Source organism: Triplophysa rosa, linkage group LG19 (assembly GCF_024868665.1).
Source record: "Triplophysa rosa linkage group LG19, Trosa_1v2, whole genome shotgun sequence".
In the NCBI taxonomy this organism is placed as follows: domain Eukaryota; kingdom Metazoa; phylum Chordata; class Actinopteri; order Cypriniformes; family Nemacheilidae; genus Triplophysa; species Triplophysa rosa.
The window spans coordinates 18,568,839-18,592,851 of record NC_079908.1 but is presented as its reverse complement, the minus strand read 5'-3'; the positions used below and the strand labels follow the sequence as shown (position 1 = coordinate 18,592,851).

The following is a 24,013-nucleotide window of genomic DNA, read 5'->3' as shown; positions in this document are numbered from 1 at the left end:
GTCTTGTGAGGTTCGGCGGTGGAAAAAATCTTTTCATTCAGACAAAGACGCACTAAAGAGCTACATTGCTTTGTGCACAAGTGTAATTTCCTTGAAATACGAGGCCCCTGGGATCTCTCTCAAAAGGACGATTCTATACGACAGTGCGTTTGTCTTTTTGATGTTCTTTTTTCAGCTTAACAACCAAAACAATGAAGCACTTCAGTTCAGTTGAGATTCCTCGAGTAGAGCGAGCCCTGCGGTTAAAAACCACACAGCTGTACAGACATATTTCATTTACTTCTTATTAACATTGACTGAAGCTGTGGAACCGTTTTCAAACAACCTCTTTTATGACTTCAACTTAGTTTTGTTGTATTCCATCTGGACTGTCACATAAAAGCAGAAACACGGATCTGCATCTCTAAGAAAATCTCTAAGACAAGACTGTCATTTATAATCTACTTGCTTAGTCGACCATCTTCTTCTTGCTTATACTGCTTTAAAGAGCACGCAAGAAACCTTGAAGAAAAGAAATTCAAGCGGCGATGCTATAAAGCACTGGAATTCTCAAAGTAAACACACATTTCCTGTGGAAAGCGTCTGGTCATGGTTTGGACCTCATTGTGAAGGCTCAGTAGCTTGAGTAATGCGACTATTCCCATCTTTTTATTCAAATAATATATATGCCACACCACCAACCTACATCTCGAGCGACATTTAGGCTTCGATTTAGATAGTGTTGAAAACTGAGGAAACTAGTTCAGGTCTGTGATAGAGCCCAGAGACGTCTGGTGATTCACGGAAGCCAAGATGAAGCAGTCGGACATATCTAATGGCAAGCAATATGATAAGACTTTCTTTGGCCTATCACGGATTGGTTGGTCATCATTGGTGCCATCACTGGTTTTCTGAGACTGTCGTACCAGAATCAAATTTCAGTAAATAACACGGAACTCCTTCAGCATTACTTAAGCTAGAAAAAGCAACGTGCAGTCTTCTGACTTGGGCGTCTGCTTGTTCCATCAGCATTTGTATATTTTAGAGCAGGAGTCTTCAACTAAAATCGCTTGAGGTCCAGTAAACAAACCCTCTTACCAGCCGAGCTCCGGACAATTAAATACCTAAAAACATGAATTGATGGTTTTTGGCAGACCAAGGAAATAAAAATGTATTTTCATATCTATACGACGGCATAACAATGTCTGCATATAAATAGCAGCATCAAGTTGTGACTGATCATCCTCTGATAACATTTCAGCTCTTCTTGTGGCTGTTGCAGATGAAAGGGGGGTTTGTTTAATATTTTCTTTTAGTTCATGTCTTTATTTTCCTTCTAAAAGTGTTTCACACGCAACCCCATGCACTCTTTTACTATTTTCCCATCAGTAAAGGGCTTGTTATGTTTTCCTAAGATCCACTGTATTCTTAGTGAACATTCATATGCTGGTTGTTGGGCGGTAAGTGAGTGAGGGAGGACCCGTGTAGATCGCTCATACTGGGCTTTGAGCTAATATATTTTCCGTGTCCTTACCTCGGACTGCTGCGGGTAAGTTTCTTCATAGTGTCTATGTCTAGTTTCATAATGCCGTTTAAGGTTTCCACTTTTGACAACCGCAACAGACTCCGAGCAAATGAGACAAACCGGTCTTGTGCATGTCGATGCCGGAAGAATAAATGCAAATCTCTCGACCCATTCATCTCGGAAAACATGGTTTTCAACGTCGACTTTTCTAACTTTTGAAAAGGACATTGTTTTTCAGACACTGACAGTTACATTTGTCTGTGCGTTGTGCAGCGAGTCTGTCTCGGCTCTCTTCACTCGTCGACATCTGAACGTAGCAACAGTGCGCATATGTTAACTGTCCGTGGCGCCGTAGGACCCAAACTGCTACTGAGCGGACCTAGATGTGCCTGCTATAAATTTGATTGCATTAGAAAATAATTTTAGGCGTTCATTTATTTATTATGTCAAAAGGCTTGAGGTCCGGACAGACGCATCTCGCGGTCCGCATGTGGACCGGAGTCGGCTAGTTGGTGACCCCTGGAATAGATGTTCAAGATTAGTGGATAAGAACTTCCAATTTAATGATCTGAATTCCTACTTTTCAACATATTAAAATGCCAAACCAAAAAGCAATGACAACACTTTTAAACAACCATGCTGAATAAACATGAAATAATTTATATACTCAAATACACTTTACAGGTCCAGTGTATGAAATTTAGCAGCATCTAGCGGTGAGGTCGTGAATTGCAACCAACGGTTCACTCCTCCGCTCACCCCTCCCTTTCGAAGCACTACAGCGGCTAAAAAAAACTAAGATGTTGTCACGTTTTTGCTTCTTCGCCGAAGGAGATGACGTATTTACAGAACACGCTCTGTAAAGCAGTTTGTCCGCTTACGCCCACTGTAGAAACAATATGTCGAATTCCATGCAAGGGGACCCACGGTGTATGTAGAAATAGTTGATTTTAAGGTAATAAAACATAACGCTTCATTAAGTAAGGTCTTTATACACCTTTGAAGACATCGTTATGTATATTATACTGCATTTCTATCAATAGATCCTCCAGAAAATAGCACCCTTAGGGTCTGATCAGACAGAACGCGTCTTTTGCGGTGAGACGCGCCTCTTTTGAATTGTTTTCAGTTGGCAGGGAGCGTTTTGCGCGCTGCTTATGCGCGCCGGGCGCCTCGCGTTTCTGCCGCCTGCAGCGCCTCGCGTTTTAGGCGGAGCACCTTGAGCGCCCGAAGTTGGAAAAAAACTCAACTCTGAGCAGAAAAGCACTTGACATCATGTGTACTTTTTTCCATTGTCCAATCGAATGAGTGGAGAGGCGGGCCTTCCGATACGGTGACGGACACTGGTTAACCGAGAAAGGTCGGAGCAAACGCCCTCTGCTTGTACCTTTAAAGATTCTGATAATAAGACAGTTAACAGGAACTAGAGCGCTCGCGCTATAATCCTTGACTGACAGGACAGCGGTTTTGATGGTTACCTAGTAACATAAAAAAACCCGCTGCGCCTCGCGTTTTCGAACATGAAAAGCGCGTTCTGTGTGATCGTACGCTTAAGCTGCAATCGGTATCATTTGCCTCTCTATCGCCATCTGTGTTTGAAACAGAAAACTGCAGGCAACATACTTATTCAATGTGGGTTGAAATCAAATGATGCCAAACTGACATTTCACGCAAAATGGTAACTGACAGCACAACTTTTTAATCATTTTTGTAAGCGTACTGTTGAGAATACCGTTTTGGAACCTGATTTTTTATGTACTTGTTTAAAGTAAAAAAATAAATTAATATCTCTGGCCTTCCGCTGTGCTGTAACCAGGCGAGGTGTTGTTAAAAAAAGTGCAACAAAAAAACAAATATATTGGAAATGAAAACAGCCTGATATAAAACGCAAGCTCAGGATTTATTCAATCAGAGCGCTCAGGGTTTTCAACTAAATGGGTAACTTGCTGACTCGCTCGAGTCGTGTCCCTCGCCTGTACTGCGGCGCTGTGAATTTCAGCATACTCTGTCAAGAAGGACTTTCGCCAGCAAATTTTCACCCCAGCGACTCGAGGCCAGATAACAAGCTTCTGTGAGACGAGGGGAGCCCTGCGTCCTCCTGCAAACACATACCGAAGCAACTACATCATCTTTGTCATCATCGTCTCTGTCAACCCTGAAGACAAGAGCGATTACTCTTAAACCCACTGGCTAACAGCCAGGCCTGCTGAATGAGGGACCAACAGAATGAGAATTGTGCCCTGACTGTGAGAAAGACTCGAGATCTGTGCATCTTGACGGGAGCGTCAGCAGATATCGGTCGAGAAGACTTGGCATGATGTCAGACTCCTCCGACGGCCCACCAATCTGCTCTTCAGGAAACCGGACTGCAGGGACAATAAAGAAGGTTTTGTTCACAGGGGTGACAAAACCGTCCATTCTGAGAGACTGTGGATGGACGCAGGGCTGAGTAAGCCTTCTCATAAATACCAGTCAAGTGTTACCCTTCCCTCCAGAGACGACAGAGATTTCTGGACTTCTTTAGGTCAACAGACTGATAGCTGCTATTTTTGGTCCAACCTACCCTGACAGCTTTTGAGGAGGCAGTCAAATGATTCACTTTTAAACAGGTGTGAATTAGTTGAGGACAATGCTAAACACAAACATACTGACTGAGTATTTAGCGGACGAGTCATTACCAACCGAGGGATGACGACATTGGGGTTTGTGCTTCAGTTGAAAAGGCTGTTATGTTTATGAGTCATTGGATTGGGAGACACAATACAGCAAATGTGGGCATAGTAAAATATTTTGTGAGGTAACTGCATCAGCTTTTTAGCATATCTGTGGTCTGAGGGGAAATGGTTTTCATGTTTTATTGCAAAGCAACACTTTACATTCTGTGACCATCCCCTTAACATTCTTATTTTACCTCATGTCCCTTCTAAAAGCAGCAGAAACCGTCACAGAAATTCCAATGGTTTCCATTAAAACACCATTATAATAGCTTTTTCCATTAAAACCATTATGTTGTTATGAGTTATGTTTCTGCAAATAAACTCTTCAAGTGTAAACAAGTCATAGGGTGTAAATCAAGCAGCATGAAAATGAAATGCATCTTTTTATATACCCCTACACAATATAGTGACTAGAGTTATTGGTTTTATTCGTTGTAAAAACATAAAACATAAAAACCAACTACTGTCACATTTACTATTATAAAACCATGGTTTATTTTCCACATGTGCTGACTGAAACCTTGAGAAAATCCAAAGGAAAGAAAACAGAAAATGTTACAATCCGACCAAACCAGAGAAACCAGGTGTGGAAATTGGAGAAAAAAACAAAACAAAACAAAACAAAAAAAGTGAGAAATTCTCTAGATTCTGAACATTTCAAAGAACGAAAAGGAATGTAAACCCCAATATTTTACAAACCAAAGGCACCGCAGCAGTGTTTTGTGAAACACAATGACAGAAACAATGTAACATGTTCCTTGGCAACACAAACTGATGAGCTGGAGAGCTTTTAGATCACTACAAAACGCCACAACACTTCATTATAAACACATCTCTTGAAAACCTTAGTTTAAGAAGCTAAAGATTCATCTTTGTAGTGCCTACGAGAGCACACTGACTGAAGGAAACCTAAAAATAAAGACCAATTTTAGACCTCTCTACATAGGCACCAACACTGTGTATCATAGGCTACTACACACATATACACCCTTGACATCTACAATGTTGCCTACATAGACAACTCACTTATTTACATTTCTAGAGTTGTGGTTTACTGGTGTTTGCACTGCGTTTATGTAACAAACGTTCCCAAAATAACAAAGAACAACCTTGAGCAGACAGCTGAATGCTTCTGGATGCGTTTTATCAGCACTTTCTTCTACACTCCAAAGACATCAGGGAGTAATTCAAGGTCTCGGTTGTGTCACTCCAGTCGAAGGCCTAAAGCTTTCAGGCCAAGACGCCCGAGTACCCTTGAGGAACGTGGGAGTTCTCACTGTAGTGCGAGATAAATGACGGTTTACCTCTGCGGAGGAGTTCATGGAGGCTTTCAGCGCACTGATTGAGGACGGCCCAGACCTCCTCTTCCTGCAGGGGTCCGCCTCTCACCTGCAGCGCCTCGGCCAGAGACACATGCATGGTGCCTGCGGATAGACAAAACGCATCAGTGCTATTCTTACGACACACGATTCTTAATACATACAGCAGTTAAATCTGTAAACACGTCCGCTTTACATCTGTACATCAAAACAGGTCTAAAAAGTCCAAGTTGGATTAACATTTCAAATATTTTCATAAGTACCTTTCAGTTCAATGTAGTAAATGACTTTTTCACCTACTATCCCTTCAATTGACCCGCTGATCTAAATAATGCCAGCCCGGTTCAAAACATGTTCATGATGTCACAAAATAACGCACAAATGCATTCGTGTCGCATCAGGTCTAATCGCCGGGGTGGGGTCAGTTACACTTCTTGCGGTGAAATTGTTTGTCATTATGTCCCAACCTCTGCGCTGCTGCCGTGTAGAGACAAAGAGTCGTAAACCCCTGGAAATCCCAGCACGCTGCGAGGCAACAGAGACGGGGGAAGCTCAGGGTTTAAGGGATTACTTCCGAGCGGGCATTACACGGGGCTACCTAAATGCTCTGTGTCACATTTCAATTGAACCGTGGAGTCAGAGTTTTCAAGCAGCGTGTGTACGCAGGAAACATCATAGTGGTGTGTTGTCAGGACACGTTCAGAGGTTCTCTCACAAAAGTGTGAGGGCACATGGGAAAATCTACCATCAGAAAAAAAAAAATCACAGACGTAATTGGGACATGTTGCAGACCGGCTCAAACCTGCATTAGCGACATGATGCATAAAAGCAAAGCTCAGACTAGGTGTATATATAAAACCCATCCATATAAAACTCTGTGATTTGTTAGGCTGCTTTTAGGTGCATCAAATCCCCTTTTATCCATCACACTCACGGCCTCAGAGAAAGAGAGAGAGAAAGAGAGAGAGAGAGGTCATTCCACATTACAGACAAAAAGAGCCACAGATAAGCACGTATTTATGCAGGAATGCACACTGGGGACGAGAAACTCTCTTAAAGAGGGAAACGAGGGGAGGAAAGTGCATTTCTAACCCCTCTCCAATGCTTCATTAGTTCCGTGTGCACAGCTATCGTATGCAGATTGTTTGTCTCAGCTTTTGTTATTCTAACACAGCCCCTGTGTGGAATGCGTTCCCCCATTTCTCAGGGTGATGTGGAGCACTGCGTCAATATCTCCTGCGTGAGATTATGGGTATGTTTGGAATGACAAATTATCTTCTACCTTTCATGAAAATACTCTTTATGCAACACAAAATTCAGATGACCTACCAATTTTGACAGAATGCATAGTGCACTACAGGAATACTGGTAACACTTTATAATGAGGTTGTACCATTAGTTAATGCATTTGCTAACATGAACAATACTTTTATAGCATTCTTAGTAAATGGTTAATGCGATCTTAATTAGCCGTGTTAATGTATTTACTAATGTTAACACATGCAACCTGTAAAGTGTACCCAGAATACTGTATTTTTGGCTGAATGGTTTCATAAAGAACATCCGAAGAAACCTTTTCACAAATGGTTCTTTGCTGTGGAAAAAAGAGCTCTTATAAGAACCTTTAAGTAAGTGGTTTTTGGGGGTTCCTCTGTGCATGGCATCGCTGTGAAGAACATTGTGTGAACATCAAGTGATCGTTCACCCGAAAATGTTGTCATCATGTATTGTACTCACCCTCTTGTCATTTCAAACCTGCATGACTTTCTTTTTTTGCAGGACACGAGATATTTTATGTTATTATCCCCCATTTTCTGTAAAATAGTCTTTATTTTATATATGCACAATTTAGAATCTTTTAGACTGTAAATCGTATTATATTGTATTGTCATTGTGTTAAATGTCTGTACTAGAAGCTTCCAACACCAAAGAAAATTCCTTGTGTGTGCAAGCACACTTGGCAATAAAGCTCTTCTGATTCTGATTCTGATTCTGATATTTTCAAAAATGTTGTTAGGCAGCACCCATTCACTTGCATTGGTTTTTGTGTCCATCCAATAGAAGTGAATGTGTGCCTGCGCTGTTTGGTAACCAACTTTCTTCAAAATATCTTCATTCGTGTTCTGCAGAAGAAAGAACGTCATACAGGTTTGAAATGATAAGAGGGCGAGTAAATGATGAGAATTTTCATTTTGGGGCGAACTATCCCTTTAAGAGTGCTGACTCGAGTTGCATAAAAAGTAAGACAATTTTACAAGACATGCATTTAAAATACTAAAGCACTTGCAAAATTATAACTGTTATAACCTATATATACAGTGAGGGAAATAAGTATTTGATCCCCTGCTGATTTTGTAAGTTTGCCTACTTACAAACAAATGAAGGGTCTATAATTTTTATGGTGGGTTTATTTTAACTGATAGACACAGAATATTAAAAAAAATCAGGGGAAAAAAATGTTATATAAAGGTTATAAATTGATTTGCATTTCAGTCAGTGAAATAAGTATTTGATCCCCAAGCAAAACATAACTTTGTACTTTGTGGAGAAACCCTTGTTGGCAAGCACAGAGGTCAGACATTTCTGATAGTTAGTCACCAGGTTTGCACATGTGTCCGGATACATTTAGTCCACTCCTCTGTCAATCTTTAAGGTTTCTTGGCTGTCGCTCAGCAAATTGGAGTTTTAGCCTCCTTCACAGAGGTTCTATAGGACTAGGGTCTAGAGACTGGCTAGGACATTTAATGTGCTTCTCCTTAAGCCACTATTTGGTTGTCTTGGCAATATGTTTTGCGTCTTTGTCATGTTAAAGGCTCATCCATGACCCATCTTCAGTGACCTAGTTAAGGGGAGGAGGTTCTCGTCCAAGATTTTACGGTACATGGGCCCGTCCCTCAGCCCCTCAATGCGGTGAAGTCATCCTGTATACCTGTAGCAGAGAAACAGCCCTAAAGCAGAATGTTTCCAACACTGTGCTTCTCTGTAGACATGATGTTCTTGGGCTCATAGTCAGCATTTCTCTCCCTCCAAACACAGGAGTCCATTTTGGTCTCACAGCAGTGCCAGCACTTTCGCCAAAGCCTTTTCTGAATCATTTTTATGTTCATTGTCAAACTTAAGACGAGCCAGGCGGGCCTTCTTGGGCAGGAGGACCTTGCGGGTGCTTCAGGATTTCAGTCTACTGTGGCATAGCGTGTTACCAATGTGTTACCAATGTTTTGCTTGCTAACTGTGTTCCCAACTGTCTTGAAATCATTAACAGGCTTCTTCCGTGTAGTTCTGGGCTGATCTTTAACATTTCTCATGATCATCTTTACCCCATTGGGGAAATATTGCAGGGAGCTCCAGAACAAGGGCATTTGATAGTTATTTTGTATATCTTCTATTTCCAAATAATCACACCAACAGTTGTCTCCTTCTCACCAAGCTTCTGTCTGTAGCCTATTCAAGGTTTGTGCAGGTCTCCAATCTTGTCGCTGACATCCTTTAAAACCTATTTGGTCTGGACCATGGTGTTGGAGAGGTTGAACTGGAAGATACAGATTCTGTTGGCAGGCATCTTTTATATACATAACAAGCTGATTTAGGAGTACTTTCTTAAAGTGACAGGACTAATCTGTGGTCCATATAGGCACATAACCAATCTGTGGAGCCAGAATTCTTGCTAGTTGGTAGGGGATCAAATACTTATTTCACTGACTGAAATGCAAATCAATTTATAACCTTTATATAACATTTTTTTCCCCTGATTTTTTTTAATATTCTGTGTCTATCAGTTAAAATAAACCCACCATAAAAATTATAGACCCTTCATTTGTTTGTAAGTAGGCAAACTTACAAAATCAGCAGGGGATCAAATACTTATTTCCCTCACTGTAACTACCAAATATAGCATAGATAGTATACACAAGACATTCTATTCATTTTCAAGTGAAGCTTTCTAAAATCCCAGGCTCTCAACTCAAGCACGTTTGAGTTTACATTTACATTTACATTACAGATGCTTTTATCCAAATGCATTTTCAGAAACATTTTATTATTCTCTGGGAACGTAACCCATGACATTTGCAATTACGCAAAGCTCTATCATCAGAGCTACAGTAGTTGACTTTAACTTCTCCTGTGACTAAAAATGTCCATTTCACCATCATTTCTTGCATGGGTTGTGATGTGCAAAGAAAGCACATAGAGGCACATCGAAAACTAATCCTGACTGAGGTTATTTTCATATTCATGAAAGAATTAAAGGGACAAACTGTAAACTTCAATAGCATTTATTTCCTTTATCCCACTTCAATTTTTTCTGCTCCAAAAACAGTTGAGTGTTGTTCACATTCCCTATCCTGTAATTATTTCACATGTTTTGCTGGTGTACCCTTAATGTTTCTATGTAATATGAAAATTGCTTGCTTGCCGATTCTCCGCATTTGAAATGTAGTCAAACACCAAACAGGCGTTGTTTTGTAAACACGGCCGGCATGTTAATGTGCTTCTGATGTCAATACAATGAAAACAGTTTATGCAGCTGTGTTTCCAAAAATGGCCTGGGAAGACACGGCATCAATAACAGAAAGCAAGAAATGTTGAACTTTCAAATATGGAGATCCAAGATCTTCTCAGTCAGAAGAAACAGGCTGCGAGATGAAACTTAAAGCCATTAGACAGCACTGTAAAAACCGCAGCAATGAATCGGAGGGCTGGGCCAAGTTATTCTCCCAACACAGAGCAAACTGGGAAAAGAAAAACAGTAAGCGTAGTCAGCTTTCCTGGTCACAGTTCAGAGGATTTTAAAAAGATTAATCCCTGAAACGTGATCATTTTATCATGCTACCCGCACCCAGGTGACCACCGTTACGCAGAAGCAATACTCGCATCTCAAGAACAAAACCGAGATTTTGGAAGTGCACAGACGAAATAGGCGGACAAGGTTAAAGAGAGAGTTGAACAGTGCTTGTTTTGATTCATCTTCCAGATGATACAAAGCTCTGTTTTTCCCATGAATGCCTGAGTGGAGAATCATCATTTTAGACCGTATTTTCCATTCTGTTGCAGGATTTGGCAGAAGGCACATTCACGGATAAAACTGTAGATGCAAGAAAAAACAGTTTCCAACGAACCACCAAAGGCTGATAGAGAGGATGTTTAATTTTCTCTTAACATTTATCCGTGGTTGGAGCCGGTTAAATCATTTGTATTCTTAAAACGGGTGCCAGTAAGTTGAACCGAAACTCTTTCTTGGAGATGCTTTTGCCAGGGGAAAGGAAAGAAACATTCAGATTTCCCAGAATCCTTTGCTGGCTCCCTGCATCCCCCCTCTCTGTCTGTTAAAATAGGTAAAACCTGAGAGCCTGGATTGCCTCAACCCCATTTTCCAAAAACACATCAAAGACCTAAAATACTTTTATGACATAAAACACGACCTTTTTATTAGACAAAAGTGCTTCCTCTCATTTCAACGAGTGATTCCTCAATGGGACCGTCACAGCCTAAAAATCATCACAGGTCTGTTCTGACGGGGTCACAGACAGCGGGATGAAAAAACAAGCAAACAACACAACAAATAAATCTTGTGGTTATCATGCAGATTTAGCAAAGCAAAAAACAGCCGTGCTTAAACTAAATATTTTGGTAGTCACATACAATATGTCACTATTCACACGTCCATCAAAACCAGACATGGAATAAAAAAACATCTGAATGTTTGCCTTCTTAAAGCAACCACCAAAACATCCATCTGACACACATTAACAATTAAACAAACACCACAGACAGCATACTAAGATACGTGGGCTGTTACAGGGATTGTTTACCAAAAATAAAAAATTCTGTCATCATTTGTTCATCCTCGTGTCATTCAAAACTGTATATGACTCGTTCTTCTGTGGAACACAAAAAATGTCTTAGTGGTTTTGTATCCATATAATGGAAGTCGATGGGGGTCAATGTTGTTTGGTTGCCAACATTCTTCAAAGTATCTTCTTTTGTGTTCTGCAGAACAGAGAGTCATACAGGTTTGAAATGACGTGAGGAAGAATAAATAAAATAATTATCTCTTTAAATCTCACTTCTGTTATTGGTTATGCATTTACAAAACTGTCCATTTTCATAGTCAGCCTATATCAAGTTAAAGGGATAGTTAACCTAAAAATGAACATTCAGTCATTTACTCGCCCTCAAGTTGTTCCAAAACTGTATAGAAGTCTTGGTTTTGTTAAACACAAAAGAAGACATTTTTAAGAATGTGGGAAACTAAACTTCTGGGGCACTATTGACTACCATAGTAGTTTTTTCTTAACTATGGAAGTCAATAGTGCCCCAGAACTGTTTGGTTACAAACATTCTTCCAAATATATTTTTTAGTGTTTAGGAACAAAACACCACTGAATAGGGGTGTAACGATACACTCAGCTCACGATTCGGTACATATCTCGATATTTTGAACTAAATTAAAAATTCAAATAACATTTATTTTCAAAATATTAACAATTTCAGTAACTTATTTTGTTGCATATACAACTTAATAAAGAATTTTAACATTTTAAGGCTTAACTGAAATTAGAATTAAGATCAGTGTCAATTTTGACAGCAAATTTTGATTTAGTTTTAGTCATACATAGTCTTTTGACTAAAATGCAATTTAGTTTTAGTCATCCCAATTTATCATAGTTTTAGTCGACAAAATCTACATTATATTAGTCTACTAAACTCTATCTGGATTATCATTATTATCATTTAATTGGTGTAATTATATGCTCCATACAAAGATTTAACTGTTTCGACATAATTTACTTTACCTTGGAATTAAATTAAACCAAATCATTACCTTTATTTTTCAGAAAAGTTGAGTAACTACTGGATATGCACAGTTGTAACACAGGTTTCTTTTGGCTTACTTTGTGTTGCATATCACGTTAGCGGATAAACTAACATTGGCATTTAAAAATGTTTGTGCTGCCTTTCTAATGAGTTTCGGGGTGACTCACCTGCAGTCACGCTTCATGTTTGCTGTGTTTTAACGGCGATTGTGAGGGAAAATATGACGCTTTGTAAACCACTTGGAGACACAGTTTGTGTCTTGTGCTTCTCTCTCTACCGCACATGTGAGATAAGCACACGTGACGCGCTGGCGCAGAGTACGTAGAGTCTTGACCGCTGAACGAATAGAATTAAACATATCGTAAAATATCATTGTTTGGAACAACTTGAGGGTGATGACAGAATTTAAATTTTGGGGTAAACTATTCGTTTAATAAAGTTACATAATGTTATGCAGAAAATGGTTGCAGATACATTTCAAGTTTCGTTTGTTACTTTCGTACTGTGTTGCAACACAGTATCTGGGTTCTGATGCCTCACTGTGAACCTTTACAATTGAAACTGAAATATAGGCCATAACAACACGGTCCACGCATGTACTAAATGCAAAGCAGAACAGTAGCTTACTGTCTGCAGGATATGGTGCAGTAAAAGCAGTGGACTGGAAGGACCAGATTACTGCATAACGATGAATCGCTACATATTTTCAGCCGTGAAAACAAAACGCACACTTTTACAAGGCAGAACTCCCTTTTTACCCTGTATGAGTCATCAGCTGGCTGAAAGGAAGGCCCACCCTCTGCCCTTAAAGTCTTCTTTCTTATTCCATCGCTTTTCTTGGGCAACCTCATCTTGATTGTTCATTCTCGAGTGAGTCAATCATTTCTGCGCTCATCTCTGCCTCCTGAGACTTAACTTCCTCTCATTCCTGGTAACAACAAGGTTGTCATGGGGACCAAAGGACGTCAGTCCGCTCCTCTTTGATTGTCTTCTGTCATTCAAGATCTCTTGAAGATCCAGTTGTATGTCTTGCTTTTCTTAAGCAAAATTATTTTTATACAAATATCCATCACTTTATAGGTCTTGTTGAGGTCTTGCAACTTGCTGAGATGCCAGAAAAAACAGACATCATAAAAGATAACCAGCGAAATCAGAGTAAAACAAAGAAGACTCCAGTAGGGTCAATAAATGTCAAGTGAAGCAAAATAATAGATGTGTGGGGGAAAAAATGATTCATATTGTAAACTTACTTAACAAATGTCAAACCCATAAGAGAGCTAAATATAAATCTGGTGACATTTTTTACCTCAAAACTCTTTGGTGTCCTGTGACTAAACAACTTAGCAGCTTTGTGTGTTTGTTTTGGTTTCAGTCTTGCTAAATATTCTAAAATATGAATCATAATTTATTGAATTAGTTTATGATGGATGTGCGTGGTTTTTGGAGATTCTTTGGAGCACATTAAGTGACAGATTTATTAAAATAGGATTCTGTGTTCAACTTAAGAAAGGAAGTTATATATAGATGGGATTTCTACCTAATAATTTTGTAAGGAATTTTTAACTCTGACATCAGTGTTGTGATCTGTTGGTCTTTCCTTCTCCCAATGGTGTGATCAGAATATCTCTAAAGCAGCTCTTTAGAGAAAACCAGAGGCCTTTGGTATAAAGCAGTCACTTTCTCAGGGTCATATGCAGTAATGTCTGGGGCGTGTTGAGCATGGGCTAAAGGTATACATCTGGTTTGACCGCAATCTAGTCTGGTAGAACTCACAACATACCAATCACAACATGTCAATCGGTTTCCATCCTGGAAAAACCCCAAATATGTCAAGCATCTAGAAAAAAATGCTACTTTGCTTATTGCACTACTGAAAGAAAAGATATACATCTGTGATATGCACGTACTAGGGGTGTAACGATACACTCAGCTCACGATTCGGTACATATCTCGATGCTGGGTTCACGATACGATACACATCTCGATATTTTGAACAAAAATAAAAATTCAAATAACATTTATTTTCAAAATATTAACAATTTCAGTAACTTATTTTGTTGCACGTACAACTTAATAAAGAATTTTAACATTTTAAGGCTTAACTGAAATTAGAATTAAGATCAGTATCAATTTTGACAGCAAATTTTGATTTAGTTTTAGTCATAGTCTTTTGACTAAAATGCAATTTAGTTTTAGTCATCCCAATTTATCATAGTTTTAGTCTATTTTTAGTCTACGAAATCTACATCATATTAGTCTACTAAAATCTATCTGGATTAACTCATTTAATTGGTGTAATTACATGTTCCATACAAAGATTTAACTGTTTCGACATAATTTACTTTACCTTGGAATTAAATTAAACCAGGTCATTACCTTTATTTTTCAGAAAAGTTGAGTAACTACTGGATATACATTGTTGTAACACAGAGAATATTAGACCATGAACGACATGGTGCAGTTCATTCAGTCTCATTTTGACTCAATTGACTCGTTCGTTCAGTGAAGGGCGTGTTCATTCAGTACATTCAACCAATGAAACGCTCTGACAGAGCTCACGCTCAAGGGCTATTGGCTCGTGTCTCTTTGGAGCTGCGCTGTCTTTGCTTGAGACAGTAATGAATGAGAAAAATCTTTCAAAAAGACATATTACATAAACTGTATTACATTTATTCAATCATGCAAATCACATACTTGTTTTTTAGCATGTCATTCGATCTTTTAATATACAGCACGACTCACTTCATCGCTTCTCTCATCGGAACAGCGCTGGGGTTTTTTTTGGCTTACTTTGTGTTGCATATCACGTTAGCGGATAAACTAACATTGGCATTTAAAAACGTTTGTGCTGCCTTTGTAATGAGTTTCGGGGTGACTCGCCTGCAGTCGCGCGTCAAGTTTGCTGTGTTTTAACGGCGATTGTGAGGGAAAATATGATGCTTTGTAAACCACTTGGAGACAGTTTGTGTCTTGTGCTTCTCTCTCTACCGCATATGTGAGATAATCACACATGACACACTGGCGCAGAGTACGTAGAGTCTTGACCGCTGAACGAATAGAATTAAACATATCGTAAAATATCCCCATCTCTCTACGATGCGCATCGTAACATTTTTGCATCGCGAAATATCGTAATATGAAGTATCGTTACACCCCTAGTACGTACAATCAATAAATGTACAGTTCACCCAAAAACGTTTACACACCCTTTTCAAAAATATATGACCTTCTTCTGCAAAACACAAAAGATATTTTGAAGAATGTTAGCAACACTGGACAACATTGATTTCCATTGTATGGGCACAAAACTATGGAGACATTTCTCAAAATAGCTTTTGTGCTCCAAAGAAGAAGGAGTCATATGGTTTTAAAAGACAAGAGGGTGCATAAATGATGACAGACGTTTTCTTTTTGTGTGTACTATCCCTTTAAAAGGTGTAAAGCATGACTGCTAAAAACAAGTGACCTGAACTATTAATGGTGGCTTGTTGAATGTCTTTCACTTTAAGTGACCAGACTTGTGACTTAATAGAGATGATAAAACATGAAAAGAAATCCCATAAAGAAGCCAAATTTAGAGACCATCAGCATACCACCAAGACCTTCCTAGCACCGTGTATGACTAATGCACAGACCAGCATCAAACTTTATTTTCTGTACGTGATTTTCTACCGACTGCTTAAAAATAATTTCTGAAAACACTGACGCAGGGAAGAATTAAAGAACGAAACTGCTTCCACAAAAAACACACATTTAAAGGGAGAGGTTAGCAAAATGCTTCTAATGAGCGAGGTGAATGTAGCCGAACTAAAAACCGTGTCCGTCGGGTGTGTAAAAGCGCTCTGAACTGTGGTAAAGAGAAGATGGAATTTCCTTAGTGGAGGCAGGCCGGAAGAAAATAACATGGTAAAAGAGCACAATTAGCATCAGAGGTGGTTGAAGGTGTGAGGGTGGGGTTTGATCCTGGCAGCCAACAAAACTGAGGATTCCGTTCAACTTGTGTCTACATCTTATTACTCAAAGAGAGAAAAACAATGCTGATAGACCCGTCCATGTGAGACAAATGTGAGCTAAATATGGCCATCATGTTTGCTTCGCTGTACCCTGTTTAAAATTACTTTAAACATAATTTATTCTTCTTGTAAACTCTTTTTGTGGTCAACCATCAATACTTAATTGCAGAAGTCCTATTCACCTCAACATAGGAAAAATAATTAATATTTGCACAAATGTAATACGAGCAAGCCAGTCAATGCTCGCAACCTTCCTCATCCATCATCACCCATCAAATGCCACATCCAAACAGCTTATTACATAACACAATAAGCACCATAATCCAGTCATGTTTAGATGTCATTCGATTAAACTGAAAGCACACAAAAACAGCCACCAGGCCATCTTTTCCACCATCTCCGATTTTCTCACCACGTACCCAAAACCAAGGCCTAAACCAGACTTTTACATTTCGAGTTCAAATGCACTTTCCATTTGCATGTTACACAACAAAGTCTGGACAGATTTAGGGAAAACAAAACTACAACCTTTGGCTAAATGAAAACATCGATCCTAGCAGTCTTGCTTCGAGACGTTATGCAAGATTACCAAACCATTCCAACAATCCAGATGTAACCACGGACTGGAGACAAGAAACAAAAGCTTCTTTGAGCCCCGCGCAGGATAAAACAAACCTTCAGACCACAGCACAAAAGAAAACAAGAAGTCCTACCGGCCCCTATAACTGCAGGTCGATGAATCACACATCCACAGTCAGTTAGGAACTAATTCTGTCAACTGCTTAACCACGCGGTTCAATTTTACGAGGACGACTCGTGTTTGTATTGGAAGGAAACGGTTCCAACTGTCATTGGATTAGGAGTGGCGGATGTAAACAAACTAAAAACAACAAGTTTTAGCTCTCAACTTAGAGCTCTGGAGAATCAAATAGGTTATTTGAGGATGAGATATCTTCAAGATCATGAAAGTAGCCTTTAGGATCCTATCCAGAGTACCACAATGCTTAAAAGTACATGTGGTGATACCATGGTAAAGTGATGGTTTCGATCTGTATCACACTGGTTCCCACACCATTTTCATTCCAAGTTATGGAAAGTCATGCAAGTGATGGAAACGTATAGCTTGTTCTGCTCTAAAATTCCTCAATATTTGTGTTCTGTATATCTGTTCATTTGAACACACAAATGGAAATCCACCCCAATTACTATAAAATGTGAACAAATGAAAAAGCTGTAATCATGAACCAAAGTTTGTGATAGAAAATGTCAATTAATTGGTCAAGTTAATATTTAAAGTACCAGGTTTTATGCATGGTATACTGTATTGTTATTGCTATTGAGAAAATACTTCATTCTGGCAGCATGAGCACACGCATGCCACTTTTTTCTTCAATTGAAATGTTCCACAAGACATTCATGACTGAACTTGTCCAACAAAGAGCACAAAATGATGTGCAAAAAAAGGTAAACAACATGGAACTAAAACATTGTCGAGTTGGCATCTAGCACTAAAAAGTTCAAGAGGCCTATAAACGTCGGTGTTCGAAGCCCTCTATCAGATACATCCAACACCTGCGGTTACTTTAGACCCCTCCAACCATCAAACGATGTAACATTATCGCCGTTTTGTCTATTGAAGGTCCGTATGTATGAAACGCCACCATGTTGCTTCTCTTAGACGCCGAAAAATATAAGTTGAAATATAAGTCTGATTTCATTACATATTTGACAGATCACAAATGAACATGTCTCAAACCCCTTATGGCCAAAGCAAAGCTTCGTACGTTGTTTAATGACCAAAGCAAAAGCAGAAGAACTGCAAAGCTCCGACATCAAACTTCGCAGAAGTGTCGATGCAAAACCCCAAACTCACCTCTCAAATGAATGCACTACCGATCAAACTTCTCTCCAACTACCAGCCAGTGCGCAAACAAGAGTCCAGCATCACATCCACGAGCAGACCTGAAATGAAAAACCAGCCCCGTCGAACTGGCAACAGGTTTTAGTTCATAAGATCTGTTTCGACCATACGGTCCATGATCTCCATAAAATAAATCCCGCAATCCTTATATAACGCGAATGTGCAGATTGCAAGCGGTGCGTAAACGGAGAGAATATTTTTACGCAACTAAAAACAAGCGGCGTGTCTGTAGTTCCGAGTCGGCGTTTTAGCTCTCTCTCTCTCTCTCTCTCTCTCTCTCTCTCTCTCTCTCTCTCTCTCTCTCTCTCTCATTGCCCTCCTGCTCACAGGAGAGAGAGAGGGAGGGAGTAACCAGACACCCGCACTCCCGCCTCTCATTGGTTACTTTCCAGCGCCCGGGCAGCAACACTAGGCGTCTCTATAGAAACTATCCGACACTGGGAGGAAAATACCACGAAAAGTTGTTACATTGAAACACAGTCCGCTGTGGACGCGCATCCAGATATTTAGCGCTTCAAAACGAGAAATCTGCCAACAGTGCACTCGTTGAGTGCAGATTTACTTTATTTAAACGCGTAAGATAAATGAAGGTAAGATGTTTGCGCATTTTTTTATCAGAAAGTGACAAGGCCCAGTCACGTACAGTGCCGAGGCGTCAAAAAACAAATCTGCTGTGTGGAACGAACGTGACTTTACGACACATTAGAAAAAAAAACAATTTAATGTTAAAATATATTATTTTAAAGACTCTAAGCAGCCATTTTATTTAAATAGCAACATTTTTATTTTAGATGAAATATTGTGTTGCCATTTGTATTACCACAGTTTAACTACAGATACTTGGCTTACGAAAATTTACCATGGTTTTACTACAGTTAAAACCAAAAAACCATGGTTACTGTGGTAAAACAATGGTTATCACAAAATAACCATGGTTTTGAAAACCATGTTTTTTGTAAAAACCATAGTAAACTATGGTTACTGTAATAAAACCACGGTTTTGCCCTAAGTAAAAAACCATGGTTACTACACTTGTACCACAAAAAAACATGGTTAATTTTCGTAAGGGTATAGTTACTGTAGACCAAGATACATTTGTGGTGACTATGGTTATTATAGGTAACCCATGGTTAATTTTTGTAAGGGTACAATGGCTTTTGAAAGATTAACCAATGTCAACATATTAATATAAATATGATATAAATTGCTATTACTTTGTCTACGTCTGTAATGTTTGGTACTGTAGTTGCAGAAAGTCACAATAGGTAAACAAATCCAGAATCGTTTTGTTTATGAGTTCATTACAGTGTTCTGGGGTTAGTCATGCTTACTATCTTTATGCTCGTAGTCTGTTGCCTGAGAGCTGCACAGGAATGAGATTACCCCTCCTCCCTAAACCCTTTTCTGCCCTTATTCCACCCCCTCGCTCTCTACCCGAGTCTTTATTGACCCTAAAAGTCTTGCTTGGGCTGTATGGAACATACTTGACTTGATATGACCCCTAGGAAGGTGTCAGGTTGCTGTAAACGTTTTGATCAAAACATTTCTGGAGATTGAAAGTAGGGATGCACCGATATGTACATTTTGGTCGATAACGATTACCGATAATTCTTTAACATTGGAAGCCGATAACGGATATATTGGCCGATATACAGTATCTAAATATTAATATACAATTCCTATGACTGAAACAAAAAATGCAAAAAGTGGACAACTGCTTTTATTTGAAAACATTCACTGCAGAAAACAAGGTAACCTTTAGTTTTCTTTTCTCCCCTGAAAATCATGTACCAAACCTACTTTATACTATCGATTCTTTAACCTTCAAACTTTTCTGGTATATTTTTTATTGAATAAACAAATTATAGATAGCAACCAAGAAAAATGCTCTTATTATTAGCCACAAACAGGTCTCAAGACAGAAAGCATTCAGACAGCAATCTGATTTAAACAATATGCTTTTGTTCCTATAATTTACACATTCATTAATATCTACGTACTGTACCTACATCAACAAAGTTTTGCTAATAGCAGTAAGTGAATTATCAAGACAGAAAGACAGTACTGTACTGTATTTTAACTGTAAGCAGCGTGCAGCTGAAGAAGTTTAACCAGAGGAAATGATTTACGATTTATCGGCTATAATGTATCGGCATAAATTTTATTATCGATACCAATATGGATGATTATTTATCGTGCATCCCTAATTGAAAGTAACATACAAGCGCATCAATGACATGTCATGCATCGAAAGACAGTGACCAGTGTGTTTACCATCGTAATGGTTTACTTGATGTTCATTTTTGGGGTCAGAGGAAAGGAAGGGTGTGTGTGTGTTAGAGAAACAGTGAGTTAGCACCACTCATATGACTAAGAGGGCAAAAATGAAGTTTTAAGCCACAAATAGCAGGGTATGGATGAACCAAATGTCACAACGAGGTAGCGTGTTACAGCGCTGACATTTTCTCCCTCCACAACAGAATCCGGTGAAAGGCAGAACAAGGCTATTTTAAAACACACCGCAGGATTTTTGTTTTCGGGAGTGGTGTGCCCACCTCCAAAAAGTGGGGCAAAAGGAGGTGGTGGTTAGATGGTTCAGGAGGGCCCTGAGGAGCAGGATTATGAGGAGAAATAGAATCAGATGAAAAATATGGGATGAAGCACAAGGAAATATTCAACCAGGATGTTGGGCATCAGAGGTACAGAGCACAACAGAAGCGTTCAGAAAGTCTCAATTTTCCCCACAGAGAAACACATTTTTATTGATTATTTTGTAAACAAAACAGACAAATTCCCAGTAAACAATATACTGTACTATCCATTATGCTAAAGAGAGATCCACCAATCAGAGAAGTCACTGATACCATGGAAACTAAAATCACGACAACAGAACGAACCAGCAACCTCCCACTCCCATGAAGCATTGCAAATGACGTAACCAAGTCGGTCTTTATGCGCTTTTCCTTATCTTACTCATAATGTCTACAATAATCTCTGAGCTGGGTGTTTTGCTTTATGGCTCTTTTTATTAAAGAATGATTTCAAATTTCTATGGAGAAAAGCCACTAAATCGCGATCTGTATCCCCGTTGTTTCAACTAGCACTAAATTAACTTTAAATATGTCTTATGAGTCTTATTTTTACACTCTGATACTTTTGTGTCCTGTGATACTCAGACGACTGGACATTTCTCATATAGTTCTTTATTAGTTTCTAAAAACGTTCCACCAGGATTGTATTTGCCCTCTCCATCCCAGATTTGGGTAGTTTGTACCTACAGGGCATTGCTGCAGAAACGCTGCTGGCTCCCGACCAGGCCATTAAACCCTCTGTGGGGATGCCGGAAAGGAAAGGGGAGGAGGAAAGACAGACTAGATTGGTGGGTTTGGTAATTGCTTGCCCTGGGTTTTGCAAATATGCTTCCCTTTGCACTTTTGCTACACCTCGGAGGAAAGCAGCATGCCACTAGAGAACAAACTTTCATATAAAACAGCATAAATACTTTAACTTTGAGACCATCACTCGCTCTATATACAGTCTAAATGGGGTTATTATACTCCCTAAAGACTTAGAAGTATGCAGGAGGTAAATACGGTTTAATCTGTCTGATCTCAGATATCTCATTCAAGTGCGTATGTTAAACCTTGTGGAATTCAGCTTCTTATGTAAAGTACCTTTTCATGCCGTATATTACACGCAGTTACTTTCAGACCCAAAATGTCTTCGAGTATTTCATAGCTTGCTTTTGCTTGAGTTTAGTGTAGTTTACACTATAAAAAGATGCGAAGATGTGTGAAATATTTCTACCTGATTTAGTCCTTAAAAATATCTCTTAAGCTCTATAAAGCTTAACCTGGAATTGCGTAGAATTTGAACCCATGACCTTGGCATTGCCAACATCATGCTCTTCCAGTTGACCTTCAGATGCACTTTTATTTGTGTGGTTAATGCGTGGTTAAAGTGGTTAATGTACCAAATGTGGCGTATTTTAGGTATACCTGACCAAACATTTTAACAGTTTAGTTTATAATTTAAGAAAATTTCCAGATGCACTCTCTAAGGTTCAGTTGTTTCATGTTGCATTTCTTTAATTTCTATGTCTTCTGCTTTATTCATCATGGGAAGCGGAAACGCTTCATTTGAAAAGCAATGAGGCAGTTTAATAGTTATTGTAATGTATTCATATGAAAGACATTGGTGATAATGGTGATCCTGATTCCAGTATGTAAATATCAATTTCCTAGAACTACGACAGTTATACTTTTCAGAGATAATGAAAAACATTTGTATATATGTCAATAACTCAACTGCCATGTGCTTCTCACCAGAAATTGTATAAAAGCGACAATGATGGATGGTCTATGTTGACGTTTGTTACAATATACGTTACGGTAAATTAGATTTTGATGATATTTTGCATCTTTGTGTTTTCTGGCTGTATGTGAGGGGGAAAAAAAATCAGTTTAGCTAATGGCAGAGATTATGCATTATTCAAGCAGTATGTAGGAAAAGTAAACTCTGAAAGGACAAATGAATCACAAATCTTATCAGTGTCCTTCAGCACTTGACTGTTTACTTTTCGAGACTTCAATAGCTAGGAGTCAATTCTCACTTTGTCAGGAAGTAATAAAGCTCGAAAGCTTCCTTTTGCACAGATTTGAGTTGCATTTACATTTCCAATGCGATATATGCCCTCTAGTGGAATTATCGTGTAATTATTCATTTACATTTGTGCATTTTGCAAACACTTTAATCCCAACTATTTACAGTACATTTAAGGTTTACATTTTAATATTGTGTGTATTGCCTGAGAAGTGAATATGGAAATATGGAATATTCAAATGTAAACATTACTTGGCAGTTTGCATATGAAGATTTATGAGGACTGGTGGTTTCAGATCAGTTTATTGCGAACCAACATTCTTATTTTTAAATACGTTTTTTGTCTAAAGTATATATCTTTGGAAGATTGTTCTCTCAGAAGGGATTCACCGGAATCAAAAAGGACACCATATTCTCCAACCATCATGAAATATGTATTTGATTCCTTTTGAAAACACTGAAAGACCTTTATGGAGATCTCGACTCTCTAAGAAAAATCAACAGTAGGAGATTAAATGTATGGATTGCTGTTAATGTGGGTTCGTTCTTTTTAACATGCCCTGCACAGCATTGGCAATGTGTGTCGATAATTTCCATCATGATATTACGTAAAGATTTTCTGGAGTGGGCTTGAGTTTCAGAGTGGATCGTGGTCATTCTCAGGCATGTAGTTAGTAAAAGACATGAATACAATATGAAAAGATGTCTGGATGCTAAGAACTTGTTTAGTTGTGTGAAATATTTACATTTTTAAAAATACAATAGTCAAGATGATGAAAAAGCTTTATATGCGGAAAGGGGTAGGGGTGTGAAAGTTTAGAGAGAGGAGAAGGGGGGTTTGACTGAATGAAATCGGGGTCAGGACATTGTAATGCAAAGCCCGTTGGAGAGACAGTCCTGAATGTGGAGAGATATGATTCCAGCTATTTATTCAAGAACACAAGGTCTGATTTTTGTGAGAAGTGAAATCGTGAGATTGATGCCCAGAGCACCTCGCATATTTATCATGTTCTACACGGATATGACAACGACAGCTGAGCTGCCAGTCATTTTAACTGCAGGTCTCCAATGACAAGACGCCCAAAGACATGGAAGTTCATAAAACAACAATCCGTTGTAAT

General features: G+C 38.9%; 1 protein-coding gene across 7 annotated transcripts in view; it reads right to left on the bottom strand.

The window, feature by feature from the left end:
- The window catches only part of ptpn13 (protein tyrosine phosphatase non-receptor type 13), a 62,038-nt gene extending 43,472 nt beyond the window's left edge, over positions 1-18,566 (bottom strand). For 4 of the 7 annotated variants that reach the window (XM_057359893.1, XM_057359896.1, XM_057359895.1 and 1 more), the window contains exons 1-2: positions 18,243-18,565; positions 5,526-5,645 (exon numbers count right to left, since the gene is read on the bottom strand). In XM_057359893.1, the coding sequence (XP_057215876.1) occupies positions 5,526-5,640 (115 nt within the window). In that variant the 5' untranslated portion in view covers positions 5,641-5,645; positions 18,243-18,565. Of the gene's footprint in view, positions 1-5,525; positions 5,646-18,242 lie in introns of all 7 variants that reach the window. The other 3 variants (XM_057359890.1, XM_057359892.1, XM_057359894.1) reach the window with 1 other exon arrangement.
- Between the last annotated feature and the right edge of the window lie 5,447 nt (positions 18,567-24,013).